Source organism: Cherax quadricarinatus, chromosome 8 (genome assembly GCF_038502225.1).
Source record: "Cherax quadricarinatus isolate ZL_2023a chromosome 8, ASM3850222v1, whole genome shotgun sequence".
NCBI lineage: Eukaryota > Metazoa > Arthropoda > Malacostraca > Decapoda > Parastacidae > Cherax > Cherax quadricarinatus.
In genome coordinates, this window is record NC_091299.1 from 25,239,593 (window position 1) to 25,256,573 (window position 16,981).

The 16,981-nt window shown below is 39.8% G+C and overlaps 1 protein-coding gene across 3 annotated transcripts in view; it reads right to left on the reverse strand.

The window, feature by feature from the left end:
* Positions 1-16,981, reverse strand: part of LOC138852413 (hydroxylysine kinase-like) — a 103,718-nt gene that overhangs the window by 42,164 nt on the left and 44,573 nt on the right. For all 3 annotated transcript variants that reach the window (XM_070082968.1, XM_070082970.1, XM_070082969.1), the window contains exon 3: positions 12,721-12,958. In XM_070082968.1, coding sequence (XP_069939069.1) covers positions 12,721-12,958 — 238 coding nt within the window. The remainder of the gene's footprint in view (positions 1-12,720; positions 12,959-16,981) is intronic.

A 16,981-nucleotide genomic window follows, 5' to 3' on the forward strand; every position in this document is an offset into this window, starting at 1 on the left:
TACCCCGCCTTCCTTCCACTACAGACTGATACACTCTTGAAGTCACTCTGTTTCGCTCCATTCTCTCTACATGTCCGAACCACCTCAACAACCCTTCCTCAGCCCTCTGGACAACAGTTTTGGTAATCCCGCACCTCCTCCTAACTTCCAAACAACGAATTCTCTGCATTATATTCACACCACACATTACCCTCAGACATGACATCTCCACTGCCTCCAGCCTTCTCCTCGCTGCAACATTCATCACCCATGCTTCACGCCCATACAAGAGCGTTGGTAAAACTATACTCTCATACATTCCCCTCTTTGCCTCCAAGGACAAAGTTCTTTGTCTCCACAGACTCCTAAGTGCACCACTCACCCTTTTCCCCTCATCAATTCTATGATTCACCTCATCTTTCATAGACCCATCCGCTGACACGTCCACTCCCAAATATCTGAATACATTCACCTCCTCCATACTCTCTCCCTCCAATCTGATATCCAATCTTTCATCACCTAATCTTTTTGTTATCTTCATAACCTTACTCTTTCCTGTATTCACTTTTAATTTTCTTCTTTTACACACCCTACCAAATTCATCCACCAATCTCTGCAACTTCTCTTCAGAATCTCTTAAGAGCACAGTGTCATCAGCAAAGAGCAACTGTGACAACTCCCACTTTATGTGTGATTCTTTATCTTTTAACTCCACACCTCTTGCCAAGACCCTCGCATTTACTTCTCTTACAACCCCATCTATAAATATATTAAACAACCACGGTGACATCACACATCCTTGTCTAAGGCCTACTTTTACTGAGAAATAATTTCCCTCTTTCCTACATACTCTAACTTGAGCCTCACTATCCTCGTAAAAACTCTTCACTGCTTTCAGTAACCTACCTCCTACACCATACACCTGCAACATCTGCCACATTGCCCCCCTATCCACCCTGTCATACGCCTTTTCCAAATCCATAAATGCCACAAAGACCTCTTTAGCCTTATCTAAATACTGTTCACTTATATGTTTCACTGTAAACACCTGGTCCACACACCCCCTACCGTTCCTAAAGCCTCCTTGTTCATCTGCTATCCTATTCTCCGTCTTACTCTTAATTCTTTCAGTAATAACTCTACCATACACTTTACCAGGTATACTCAACAGACTTATCACCCTATAATTTTTGCACTCTCTTTTGTCCCCTTTGCCTTTATACAAAGGAACTATGCATGCTCTCTGCCAATCCCTAGGTACCTTACCCTCTTCCATACATTTATTAAATAATTGCACCAACCACTCCAAAACTATATCCCCACCTGCTTTTAACATTTCTATCTTTATCCCATCAATCCCGGCTGCCTTACCCCCTTTCAATTTACCTACTGCCTCACGAACTTCCCCCACACTCAAAACTGGCTCTTCCTCACTCCTACAAGATGTTATTCCTCCTTGCCCTATACACGAAATCACAGCTTCCCTATCTTCATCAACATTTAACAATTCCTCAAAATATTCCCTCCATCTTCCCAATACCTCTAACTCTCCATTTAATAACTCTCCTCTCCTATTTTTAACTGACAAATCCATTTGTTCTCTAGGCTTCCTTAACTTGTTAATCTCACTCCAAAACTTTTTCTTATTTTCAACAAAATTTGTTGATAACATCTCACCCACTCTCTCATTTGCTCTATTTTTACATTGCTTCACCACTCTCTTAACCTCTCTCTTTTTCTCCATATACTCTTCCCTCCTTGAATCACTTCTACTTTGTAAAAACTTCTCATATGCTAACTTTTTCTCCCTTACTACTCTTTACATCATCATTCCACCAATCGCTCCTCTTCCCTCCCGCACCCACTTTCCTGTAACCACAAACTTCTGCTGAACACTCTAACACTACATTTTTAAGCCTACCCCATACCTCTTCGACCCCATTGCCTATGCTCTCATTAGCCCATCTATCCTCCAATAGCTGTTTATATCTTACCCTAACTGCCTCCTCTTTTAGTTTATAAACCTTCACCTCTCTCTTCCCTGATGCTTCAATTCTCCTTGTATTCCATCTACCTTTTACTCTCAGTGTAGCTACAACTAGAAAGTGATCTGATATATCTGTGGCCCCTCTATAAACATGTACATCCTGAAGTCTACTCAACAGTCTTTTATCTACCAATACATAATCCAACAAACTACTGTCATTTCGCCCTACATCATATCTTGTATACATGTACTTATTTATCCTCTTTTTCTTAAAATATGTATTACCTATAATTAAACCCCTTTCTATACAAAGTTCAATCAAAGGGCTCCCATTATCATTTACACCTGGCACCCCAAACTTACCTACCACACCCTCTCTAAAAGTTTCTCCTACTTTAGCATTCAGGTCCCCTACCACAATTACTCTCTCACTTGGTTCAAAGGCTCCTATACATTCACTTAACATCTCCCAAAATCTCTCTCTCTCCTCTGCATTCCTCTCTTCTCCAGGTGCATACACGCTTATTATGACCCACTTTTCGCATCCAACCTTTACTTTAATCCACATAATTCTTGAATTTACACATTCATATTCTCTTTTCTCCTTCCATAACTGATCCTTTAACATTACTGTTACCCCTTCCTTTGCTCTAACTCTCTCAGATACTCCAGATTTAATCCCATTTATTTCCCCCCACCGAAACTCCCCTACCCCCTTCAGCTTTGTTTCGCTTAGGGCCAGGACATCCAACTTCTTTTCATTCATAACATCAGCAATCATCTGTTTCTTGTCATCTGCACTACATCCACGCACATTCAAGCATCCCAGTTTTATAAAGTTTTTCCTCTTCTCTTTTTTAGTAAATGTCTACAGGAGAAGGGGTTACTAGCTCATTGCTCCCGGCATTTTAGTCGCCTCATATGACACGCATGGCTTACGGAGGAAAGATTCTTTTCCACTTCCCCATGGACAATAGAAGAAATAAAGAAGAACACGAGCTATTTAGAAAAAGGAGAAAAACCTAGATGTATGTATATATATACATATATATGCATGTGCGTGTCTGTGAAGTGTGACCAAAGTGTAAGTAGGAGTAGCAAGATATCCCTGTTATCTAGCGTGTTTATGAGACAGAAAAAGAAACCAGCAATCCTACCATCATGCAAAACAGTTACAGGTTTCCTATTTCACAGTCATCTGGCAGGACGGTAGTACTTCCCTGTGTGGTTGCTGTCTACCCTGTTATCAGGGTTTTATATGCATTTGAAGGTGAAAAAAAGGCTATGTTTCACTTTACAGCAGCAGCCTGGAACCTAACCTGCTGTATAAGCAGGACCCTCTTCTGTGTCAATTGTGTATCTTACTGTATACTACTAGCTTATTCAATTGCTACTTTCCCATTGTAATCTAAACCATTTTAATTATGGAAATTGTTCATGCTGAACTGTCCTGTAAAACTTAAGTCACTGACTGTAATCCTTATCCATATGCCTGTACTTGTAGTTTGTAAGTATGTACTATACATCAGGTAGTTTCAGTTTGCCCAAAATACTTTGTGTAATGATTAGTTTACATTAGGATTAGTTTGCCCATGCTTACCAATATTTTATTACATGGAAACTACATTATATTAGTACGTACTGCAATCAAAGAAACTGTTGCATGTGTCCTGGTCCTTTATTTAACAGTATTTTATACCATTAAAGTATTATAACTTAAATATTTACTACTGATATACACAATCTACAAAATACTTTCAAATTGTCCCAATGTAATATCCCCAAATTATAACTTGATTGTAACTTGACTGTAACTTACTGTCTGCTTAAACAAACTATGATCAATTTCTCAAGTATTAAGTAGTCTGTAAGCCATTAATATAGTCTGCCCATAATGCCCAGGCATGATAGTAGCTCTCTTTGCACTGCAACTCATTATTGTAACTACAGAATCTCAATGTAAACTTGCAAAGAAATAAAAATTGTACTGTATTAATACACATTTAAAATTGTACTATTGTAAATTATACTAACTGAATTTTTTTTTTGCTACCTCTCGACTGTAAATAAATAATTTTTTTTTTTATAATAATACATAATTAAAATTTACCACTCTGTAACCTATGTCTAGTTTTAAGTACAGTACATTGTCTGTACCATTAATTTGCCTGAAATGCTCATGCACACAAGTGGCTTTCTTTGTGATTAACAATATTTTATTACATGTAAACTACACATTGTATACTATGCAAAGAAATAATTTTGAATTCTGAATTTGAGTTTTGAATTAATAGAAAGTAGTGGAATCTCAACTTACGAGTTTAATCCATTCTGTGACCTAGTTCGTAACTCAATCTGCTTGTACATCAAATAAATTTTCATCATTTAAATTAATTGAAATGCCATTAATCCATTCCAGTGGAATTCCTGCTCTCAGCAGGCAGGACAAAATACAGTGGACCCCCGCTTAACGATCACCTCCAAATGCGACCAATTATGTAAGTGTATTTATGTAAGTGCGTTTGTACGTGTATGTTTGGGGGTCTGAAATGGACTAATCTACTTCACAATATTCCTTATGGGAAAAAATTCGGTCAGTACTGGCACCTGAACATACTACTGGAATGAAAAAAGTTCGTTAACCGGGGGTCCACTGTACTTCGATATGATGCTAATATCAACTGTACAGCTTATTTATCTATCACAATTCATCTAATATGACATAATAAACAATATAAATAACATAGAAACATGATATACAGTGGACCCCCGCCTTACGATATTATTTCATTCCAGAAGTATGTTCAGATGCCGTTACTGAACGAATTTGTTCCCATAAGGAATATTGTGAATTAGATTAGTCCGTTTCAGACCCCCAAAAATACATGTATACAAGCACTTATATAAATACACTTACATAATTGGTCACATTGGGAGCTGATCATAAGGCGGGGGTCCACTGTATACTCTAGAATGAATAAAATACATCCTATGTGATGAGTGGTGGTGGTGGCCATTGCTGCTCTCACACTGACCATATCTTTCCCTTCTGAAAACGGAGTGTTTGTGAGGCTAACTGCACTAGATCACTACTTTCATAAGGAAAACACTGAAACAATGTACAGTGGTACCTCAGTATACAGTAGACCATCATTTAGCACGAGTTTATTTGGCACAACTTGAGTATTGCGCGATTGAAGAATTATGGCACAATTTTATGTAACACGTCGCATAATTAATTTAACACAGTTTGTATAAAGGAAAAAAAATTCTCTTTTGCTCAAGAGGCCGCCTTATTGTGGAGCAGCCGAGGAGCCCTCCCGCCATCCCCTACCACTCCCCAATACCACCCCACCATCCGAGGGTTCGTAATTCATACTTGTCCAGTCCAGTCTTTCTCTGCTCTCTGTGTTTGTGTATAGTGTTATGATATTTTAATTACTATATCTTGTATCTGCCAAGCAATCATGACACCCAGTAGCCACGCCAGTGTTGCTGAAAGTGGCACGAAAAGATATGAGCATTTAAGTCATAGCATTAACAAAGAAACAAAGGTATTAGACAAGAGATAACCTGTAGCCGTAATGAAGTGTTACTTTGTACACAGAAAAAGAGGTAAACATGAGTTTGTGTGGCTGACTGACTGACTGAATGACTTGACTGAATTACTGGGTGACTTGACTGACTTACTAAATGACTTGACTGACTTACTGAGTGACTTGACTGATTGAATGAATGACTTATGAGTCATTCAAAACATGCAAAAATCTCTCACAGTGATAAACATCTACAGAGTGCCACAGTCAAATATTAACCAATTTAGTGAAAAACTAGGAAGCATGATAACTGATACACACATGAACAAAGACCACTTACTACTCACAGGAGACTTCAATATAAATCTCCTGCAAGACCATGACCCACAAGTAACTGAATTCACAAACACTGAGCAACTGCTTGCTGCTACTAACAGTAACAAAACCTACAAGAATCTCAGAAACTAGTGTTTTCTTATTAGACCACATCTGGACCAACACCATATCCCCTTTAAAATCAGGCATAATCACAGACAACACCACAGACCACTGCCCTACCTTTCTCATAACCAATCTAGGTAAATTACCCTAAGACACTACAAAAGTTATCTTCAGACTTCATAATGAGACAGCTATTAATAACTTCACAACAGCAATGACCAACATTGACTGGCAAACCGAGCTAGAAATCTGTACAGATACTGACAAATGTATTAATAATTTTCTAAAAAAGACCCAAAACCTCTATAACATGCATTTCCCTGTAAAAACTAAACAGATCACAGCTAAGAGATTGAACAGTCCCTGACTAACACCCAGCAACCTCAAATCCATAAACATAAAGCACCAGTATGAAAAACAGTACAGAATAGGTTAAATAACCAGAGACCAAACAAGATGTTACTGTCAATCCTAACCAGCCTGATAAAAAGGGCAAAAAAATTGTATTATGAGAACAGATTACTTAACTTAAAAGATGATATGAAAAAGACATGGAAAACCCTATCTGAAATTCTAGGAACTAAAAAATTACCAGGAAACAGAACAATCAAACTAACAAAACCAGATGAACCCCTACTCCCACTGACTGAAACAGCAAACAGGCTCAATGTTTTCTTCTCCACCTTAGGAAAAAACTTAGCGAGCAAAATCCCAAGCTCAAACACCCCACTTAACGACTACCTCACTGGCACCTACTCGAACACACTATTCCTAGCTCCAACCAACCCAGCAGAAGTCTCACATATTATCAACACACTAAAGAACAAGGCAGGAGATTTAAATAACGTACCACCCTTTATATACAAAAAAGCTTCTCAACTGCTGTCACCAATTACTGCAACACTCTTTAACAAATCCATCAAATCCTCCACCTTCCCCTCAATTCCCAAAATAGCGAGGGTCACCCCGACACAAAAAGGAGATCAGACCTAAATAACTATAGGCCAATATCTAACTTACCCCTTCTCTCTAAAATCTTTGAAAAATTAATTCATAGGCAGATCTATTCCTACCTCGTCTCCCACAACATACTCAACCCATCAGTTTGGGTTCATTCCTAATAAAAACACGAATGACGCTATTATACACACGCTAGAAGCAATATACACAGCACTCAAGAAAAAGGAAGTCCCATTGGGAGTCTTCATTGATTTATGTAAAGCTTTTGATACAGTTGACCATGATTTGTTACACATAAAATTATCACATTATGGTATAAGAGGGCACTCCCTCATCTACCTAAGGTCATACCTTAGCAACAGAAGCCAATATGTGTACACAAATAGAGCTAACTCTTCCATACAACCAATTACAGTCGGTGTCCCACAAGGAAGTGTCCTTGGCCCACATCTCTTTCTCATTTACATAAACAACCTACCAAATGCATCTCAACTACTCAAACCCATACTATTTGCAGATGACACTACATACGTCTGCTCTCACCCAAGCCCAGTCACGCTAGCCAATACTGTAAACACTGAATTACAGAAAATATTTACCTGGATGATGATTAACAAGCTTACTCTCAATATTGACAAAACCTATTTCATTCAGTTTGGGAACAGAGCTACAAATGTTTCCCTTAACATAATGATAAACAGATCACCTATGACAAAACTCAGAGTGAAAATTCTTAGGAATCCACCATGATAATAGCCTCAAATTTCAGACACATGTACAACAACCTTCCAAGAAAGTCTCCAAGACCGTAGGCATACTATTGAAGATAAGGTACTATGTTCCACAATCAGCTCTCTTTGCCCTGTATCACTCACTTATTTACCCCTATCTCACCTATGGAATCTGTGCATGGGGCTCAACAACAATAAATCATCTTAGACCATTAATTACCCAGAAAAAAGCTGCAGTCAGAATGATAACAAATTCCCACTCCAGACAGCATGCTCAACCAATATTCAAAAGTCTAAACTTACTCACCGTACAAAACATCCATACTTTTTATTGTGCCTACTACATACATAGAATATTAAACTTTGATATAAACCCTCCCCTCAAACTTCTCCTTACCAACCTTAGCAGAACACACGACCATAACACAAGAAACAGATCACTCTTTGATGTTCCCAGTGTCCATCTCACGCTATGTAAAAACTCAATGCACATAAAAGGCCCAAAAATTTGGAATTCATTACCAGTGAATACCAAAGAAACACTGTCTGTATATCAATTCAAGACTCTTCTTAAAAACCACCTACTCACCCAAAACTAATTACACAGTATTTAATTTAACTTTACCTACATAGTTAACAAATCACTTTCTACTGCCTCAAAATAATATTACTCGTTGTGTTACTCCCCTAGCCTTAGAACCCCATAATTAAATGCTCAAAGATCAATAAATTCTCATATCTAACCTAATGCAAATATTTAATAACTTATATCTCATAAATGTATAACTCAGTTGTATAATTAGAGAAACCTTATCAAACTATGTTTTCATAACATTACCTAATAGAATAATCCATTCTCTTGAATACACTGTAACTCATCTAATGACCATATGAACTGTTACTGCACTACAGATCATTGATTTAATTTGACTAGATCTGATTATTAAATTGTACGACTACATATAGTAAATTGATCATTTTGTTATATTATTAACTGGAATGTTACAAAATTGTGAAACTATAATGCTTCAAAATTGAAATGTTCAAATTCATTGTTTAAGTTAACTCAATTGTACTTGATATTGTAAATTGTCTACAGTAACCATTACCATTAAATCTATTATAGCTTAGACAGTCTTAAGTTAATTTTAAACCTGCCCTTAATGCTCTGCATATAAGGGGCTTTCGACATGTACACCCAACTACTATAATACCTTGTACAACTATGTATCAAGTCCTAATAAAAATTATTATTATTTTTTTTTTATTTTATTATCACACCGGCCGATTCCCACCAAGGCAGGGTGGCCCGAAAAAGAAAAACTTTCACCATCATTCACTCCATCACTGTCTTGCCAGAAGGGTGCTTTACACTACAGTTTTTAAACTGCAACATTAACACCCCTCCTTCAGAGTGCAGGCACTGTACTTCCCATCTCCAGGACTCAAGTCCGGCCTGCCGGTTTCCCTGAATCCCTTCATAAATGTTACTTTGCTCACACTCCAACAGCACGTCAAGTATTAAAAAACCATTTGTCTCCATTCACTCCTATCAAACACGCTCAAGCATGCCTGCTGGAAGTCCAAGCCCCTCGCACACAAAACCTCCTTTACCCCCTCCCTCCAACCCTTCCTAGGCCGACCCCTACCCCGCCTTCCTTCCACTACAGACTGATACACTCTTGAAGTCATTCTGTTTCGCTCCATTCTCTCTACATGTCCGAACCACCTCAATTATTATTATTATTATTATTATTATTATTATTATTATTATTACTTGTGGAGCAGCCGAGGAGTGCTCCCGCCATCCCCTACCACTCCCTGACACCACCCCACCATCCCAGCGTTCATAATTCATACTTGTCCAGTCTTTCTCTGCTACAAGGCAGCTGTGTTTGTGAATTGTGTTATATTTTAATTGCTATATCTTGTATCTGCCAAGCAATCATGACACCCAGTAGCCATACCAGTGTTGCTGAGAGTGGCATGAAAAGGTATAAGCACTTAAGTCTTAGAATTAAAGAAACAACGGTATTAGACAAGAGATAACCTGTAGCTGTAATGAAGTGTTACTTTGTACACAGAAAAAGAGGTAAACATGAGTTTGTGTGACTGACTGACTTATTAAATGACTGACTTACTGAATGATTGACTGACTGAACTGACTGACTGACTTACTGAGTGACTTGACTGACTTACTGAGTGACTTGACTGACTTACTGAGTGACTTGACTGACTTACTGAATGATTTGACTGACTTACTGAGTGACTTGACTGACTTACTGAGTGACTTGATGGACTTACTGAATGACTTGACTGACTTACTTGATGGACTTACTGAATGACTTGACTGACTTACTTGATGGACTTACTGAATGACTTGACTGACTTACTGAATGACCTGACTTACTGAATGATTTGACTGACTTACTGAGTGACTTGACTGACTTACTGAACGACTTGACTGACTTACTGAGTAACTTGACTGACTTACTGAGTGATTTAACTGACTGAATGATGTGACTGACTTACTTGATAGACTTACTGAATGACTTGACTGACTTACTGAGTGACTTGACTGACTTACTGAGTGACTTGACTGACTTACCGAGTGACTTGACTGACTTACTGAGTGACTTGACTGACTTACTGAGTGACTTGACTGACTTACTTAGTAACTTGACTGACTTACTGAGTAACTTGACTGACTTACTGAGTAACTTGGTTGACTTACTGAATGACTTAAAAGTTAGACACTCCAGTACAACCATTGACTTTAGTACCAGAACCTCTACCATCCACCTCAGCCCAGTAGGGCCACAACATAACTCTCCACTCTCTTCACAATCATCCACAAACACAAGCACCCACAATTTAAGGTAAGAAACACTATTTTTTCTGTTACATCTGTAGTCTTAAGCAGAACTACAACTACATATTCACTTTTATTTTTTTATGATGTGGAGGCCTAAAAAAAGTTGTTTGGCTTTTTAGGGGGCTCTTAGGAATGTAACCCTATTTTTCCCATAAGTTCTTCAGTTCATCTTACACAATTTTTTACCCAACACAGCATTATCAGGAACGTAACTACTGTGCTAAATGATGGTCTACTGTACATCCTTATCCGTTCCAGGGCCTTGGACTTACACCAAACAGGACATACAGTAGACCATCTTTTAACACGGTTTTGTTTGGCACGTTTTGGTTATAGCACTATTGAAGAATTTCAGCATATTTTTGTATAACACTTTGTATAATTAACTTAACACAGTTCAATTTGCAGGAGGGGAAAAAAATCTGGATCATCGCCCGCAGGATACACAATGCCTGGCTGTAGGTTAGACCACTAAGTCAATGGGGGAGACCTACCGCCATCCCTCACCACCCTCCAATACATGCAAATTTAACCTCACTTTACTTTGCTGAAAAGAGTCGAGTGCCTACTAGAATAGTGCTGAGAAGGGAGGAGGAGGAAATGTTATTGTTTGGAAGGAGAGTCCCCTTCTCTTTTCTGTCTCTTTTCCCTATTTGAACCTGGTTGAAGCTCACCAGGTTCAACTTTTACTAAAAATCTATCCAAAGAACTTTGCTTCTGCCTTCTCCTCAGGATGTTTCAGAAATGTGACATTGTCTGGTCATTCCAGACAATGCTACTACAGCTTGTTTGGTCTTTGTTGGGGTGGTATTTCTCTGCAAAGTTTTTGATGTCCATCCATTTGGCAAAGATTTCCTTGATTAATGAGGTAGGGGCTTCCTCTAACTCCTCTTCCAAGCCTGAATAGAGTTCATCCATCTTAGTCTTGTGCTCCTCCTCCTCAAATTCCTGCAACTCATCAGTGGTCAGCTCTTCCCTGTGCCCCTCCACTAACTCCTCCACATCCCTGACATTAGTGGGCAGTCATGGCTTTGTCTTGAGAGAGAGGTAAACAAGGGTAGCACACAATGTCATGACTCATTCTAACCCATACAAGTTCTAGCACGCGAGTCATATTCCAAACAAAGGTTGTATACCAAGCAAAAATTTTTGCATCCAACCAGGATGTAGTATACCAAGTTGGACTTGTTCCAAAGCAGACGTATACCGAGCTACCACTGTATTTATAAATAAGAAATATTGTATAAAAACATAATAAAACATAATAGAAAATGTAGAGAAAAAACTGGCTTTATAAAGTGCACATACGGAGGTGGAGGGTGGAAGATAGGCTACTTGCTACTATGCTCATACTGCCTTACAAACAACCCGCACACCTCGCTTGTTTATCTGTGATTTTATGCTGTAATTCCATGGAAATCATCCTCTTTTTCTCCTCAGCACTGTCCTTTGCACTTACTTTCTTAGGACCCATGGTTAGAAAAAAGAAATTTGGCCAAATAACTAGAGAGCTGGAGCACAGATCCAATTCCCTAGATCAAGAGCCCCTCACCAGCATTAAAGTTCCTTAATACTGGTGAGGGGCTCTTGATCTAGGGAATTGGATCTGTGCTCCAGTTCCCTAAATTAATAATAATAATAATAATAATAATAATAATAATAATAATAATAATAATAATGAGCTTCAGAACACTGCCACTAGTTGGTGCAGCGAATGCCAAAACATATGCTGAGCAGTGGAAGCTTTGCTTTGCTTGCATTTTTTACAGTTATTTGGCCAAATTTTTTTTCTAACCATGGGTTCTATGAAAGTAAGTGCAAAGGACAGTGCTGAGAAGCAAAAAGGATGATTTCCATGGAATTACAGCATGAAATCATAGATAAACAAGCAAGGTGTGCAGGTTGTGGGTTGAAGGGGAAGTGGGTGAAGCTCACTCGTAACTCAGATGTTGGCTCGTACCTCAGAGCAAAAAATCGACTGAGCAACGGCTCGTGTCTCAAAAAACTCGTGTGTTGGGACACTCGTAAGTCAAGGTTCCACTGTTTTAATAAAATTTACAATTACTGCTTATGTGTCTGTAATCCCACATATAACAACAACAAATAATTTCATCAGCAAAATATCAATAAACTAATGAAAACAAACATGTCAAGTTTGTGAATAAAAATACAAGAAAAGGGTTTTCACACATGCAGACAAATTTCCTTTACCGTTATTCTGAACAAATTCATCAGAAGACACGGTGAGCTTCTCTAGCGTCATGTAAGTTCCGTGAATGTTCTTCTCTGGCTTAGGAACCCTGAAGCCACGAGCATGGAGAAAAAACATCATCTGATTCTGTGCCTTGATCAAATTCTCATTTTTACTGTCCAAAGAGTTAACAATCTTCAACACATATCCACTTGGACAAAGTTCTTTAATATGTGGATTGTTTATTGTTGACTCTACCTGTATATTAAAAAAATAATTCAGTTTATGACGAAGTAAATTTTGTTAACTTTGTAAATTATTTATCAACAAGGCAAGATGTATGGACAAATTTCCTTACACCTATAGTGCCTCTGTTCATCTAATAGTAAATAAATTTCCAGGCATTAGTTAGCCATTGTGAATCACACCTTTGGGGAAAGGACCTAAAAGACCCTAAGAGAAATGAACTACACTCCTTTACTTTCTTTCTTTATCCTGATTTATTAACCCTCTAGGGTTACTGAAATAAGTATACATATTATCTTCATTATTAGTAGTAATATTTCTTCTTGCAACAAACTGGCTGCAACCCACTGAGGCAGAACAGAACAAAATGCACAGTCACAATACAAGGCACAAGGCACTCTTTGACATCTCTTGTATCAGTCTCATACTTCACAAAAATGCAGTACACATAAAGGGCTCAAAGATCTGGAATTCACTACCTGAACTGGTAAAGGATTCCCCTAACAAGATACAAATTTAGGGCTATGCTGAAAAATCATCTCATTCTCAATACTAACCAAATCAACCAAAACAACTTCTAACCAGTTTGAAGCAACTCTCCCAAATATTATATTATATGACCTCTAGTTTATGAAAACATTTGCCAATACATGAAATACAGTGGACCCTTGGTTATCGGCCATAATCTGTTCCAGAAGGTCAGCCTAAAACTGAAATGGCCTAAAACCGAAATAATATTTCCCATAAGAATTAATGTAAATACAATTAATCTGTTCCACACACCCAAAAATATTAACAAAAAATACATTTTTTAAAGATTAATTATAGTTTTACATACACAAAACAATGAAAACTAAATATAATAAATAAATAAACATTTAAATCACTATTACATACCTTTATTGAAGACTCTTGTTGGCTTATGAAAGACAGGGAGGAGAGGGAGGACTGATTATTGTTTGGAAGGGGAATCCCCTCCATTAGGACTTCAGGTATCAAAGCCCTCTCTGGGGTTACTTCCCTCTCTGCCTGCTACACTCCCTGCCTTCCTCTTACACTCCTTGCTACACCCTGCCTCACTACTACACTCCCTGCCTGCCTGCTACACTCCCTCTCTCCATGCTACACTCCTTGCTACACCCTGCCTCCCTACTACACTCCCTGCTACACCCTGGCTTCCTACTACACTCCCTGCCTGCCTGCTACACTCCCTGCCTGCCTGCTACACTCCCTGCCTGCCTGCTACACTCCCTCCCTGCCTGCCTGCCTGCTACACTCCCTCCCTCCCTGCCTGCCTGCTACACTCCCTCCCTCCCTCCCTCCATGCTACACTCCCTCCCTCCATGCTACACTCCCTCCCTCCATGCTACACTCCCTGCCTTCCTCCTACACTCCCTGCCACACCCTGGCTCCCTACTACACTCCCTGCCTGCCTGCCTGCTACACTCCCTCTCTCCCTGCCACACTCCCTCCCTCCATGCTACACTCCCTGCCTTCCTCCTACACTCCCTGCTACACCCTGCCTCCCTGCTACACTCTCTGCCTGCTTGCTACACTCCCTCCCTCCATGCTACACTCCCTCCCTCCATGCTACACTCCCTCCCTCCATGCTACACTCCCTCCCTCCATGCTACACTCCCTCCCTCCATGCTACACTCCCTCCATGCTACACTCCCTGCCTTCCTCCTATGCTCCCTGCTACACCCTGCCTCCCTACTACACTCCCTGCCTGCCTGCTACACTCCCTACCTGCCTGCTACACTCCCTCCCTCCATGCTACACTCCCTGCCTCCCTTCCACACTCCCTGTTCCCCTACTACACTCCCTACCTCCCTTCCACACTCCCTGTTTACTTGCTACACTCCCTGCCTCCCACATTCCCTGTTTCCCTGCTACACTCCCTGCCTCCCTTCCATACTCCCTGTTTCCCTGCTACACTCCCTGCCTCCCTTCCACAGCATATGTGTAAAGAACCTAGGATAACCCAGAAAAGTCAGACAGAGTGACTTATTTCCACTGGGGTCCTGCCTCCCTGCTACACTCCTTGACTGCCTGCTACCTAAAGTCAGTACCTGACCAGCCGGGCTGTGGCTTGTACGTTGGATTGCGTGCAGCCAGCAGTAACAGCCTGGTTGATCAGGCTCTGATCCACCAGGCGGCCTGGTCACAGACTGGGCCGCGGGGGCGTTGACCCCCGGAACTCTCTCCAGGTAAAAACTCCCTGCCTGCCTTCTACACTCCCTGATAAACTCCCTATCACAACATTAGCTTCCTTAATGTTTGGATGAATGAGCAGAAGTGTTCTCACTTGCCCAGAGACACAGCCAGACTGACTCACGAATGCGCGAGCGGCTGGCGGGCAGGCAGGTTCACGCGTCCCATATGGCCGATAAGCAAAATAACGGCCAATAACTGGAAACTAAAAAACCGGCCGATAACCGAGTTGGCCAATAAGTGGAACAGGTGATAACCGAGGGTCCACTGTATTACTGATTGAACCTTTGTAATATTGTTGTTATTATGTGCAACTTTAGGATTATTATTACCTGAAGCATACCTGGAGAGAGTTCCAGGGGTCAATGCCCCTGTGGCCCGGTCTGTGACCAGGCTTCACGGTGGATCAGGGCTTGATCAACCAGGCTGTTACTGTTGGCTGCACGCAATCCAACGTACAAACCACAGCCCAGCTGGTCAGGTACTGACTTTAGGTGCCTGTCCAGTGCCTGCTTGAAGACAACCAGGGGTCTACTGGTAATCCCCCTTATGTATGCTGGGAGGCAGTTGAACAGTCTTGGGCCCCTGACACTTATTATGCTGTCTCTTAAAGTGCTAGTGACACCCCTGCCTCCACCTTGACTCCCTCGCATTAGTATTAAGATAAAATAAAAATTTATTAAAAAGTTAACCACTCTTATCCTGTCTAGACTTTAGTTATTATGTACTAGGATAAGTCTGCCCAAAATGCCCCGCATGACAGTGACTTTCTTTGTACTTTACAAATCAAAATTGTAAATACACACTGTAACGTTGCAAAGAAATAAAATCTTTATCTTTAAAAAAGGAAAACTAAAATTTCTTTTTCAATTTAGTAATGTATACAGGAGAAGGGTTTATGAGTCCCTTGTTCCCTGCATGTTAGTCGCCTCTTATGACATGCATGGCTTGAGGAGGAAGAATTCTGTTCCACTTCCCCATGGAGATGTGTGGTATGACCTAAGATGTGTGGTATGACCTAAATGTAAGTAGAAGTATCAAGACGTACCTGAAATCCTGCATATTTCTTCTTCTTTCAACAAACCGGCGGTATCCCACCGAAGCAGGGTGGCCCAAAAAGAAAAACAAAAGTTTCTCTTTTCAAATTTAGTAATTTATACCTGAGAAGGGGTTACTAGCCCCTTGCTCCCGGCATTTTAGTTGCCTCTTACAACATGCATGGCTTACGGAGGAAGAATTCTGTTCTACTTCCCCATGGAGATAAGAGGAAATAAACAAGAACAAGAACTAGAAAGAAAATAGCAGAAAACCCAGAGGGGTGTGTATATATATGCTTGTACATGTATGTGTAGTGTGACCTAAGTGTAAGTAGAAGTAGCAAAACGTACCTTAAACCTTGCATGTTTATGAGACAGAAAAATGGACACCAGCAATCCTACCATCATGTAAAACAATTACAAGTTTCTGTTTTACACTCACTTGGCAGGACGGTAGTACCTCCCTGGGAGGTACTACCAACCTACTACCTGGGATTATGATTATTATTATAATAAAATTAAGCACTAAACCCATAAATCATATCAAATCAAATTAAGTTTATTCTCTATAAAGATTACAATGTGCAGTTTACATATTATAGGATCATACAGCGCTGCCAGTATTATCTGTAGCCACTACAATAATTTTCTACAAATCACTGGAAGAGCAAATTTTTCTAGAAATTCTATTAAATGATGTTAATAACTACAGAACAATATTTAATTTACCAATATTACCAAAAACATTTGAGAAAGTTCATTACATTTGTAACTTGTTCATGAC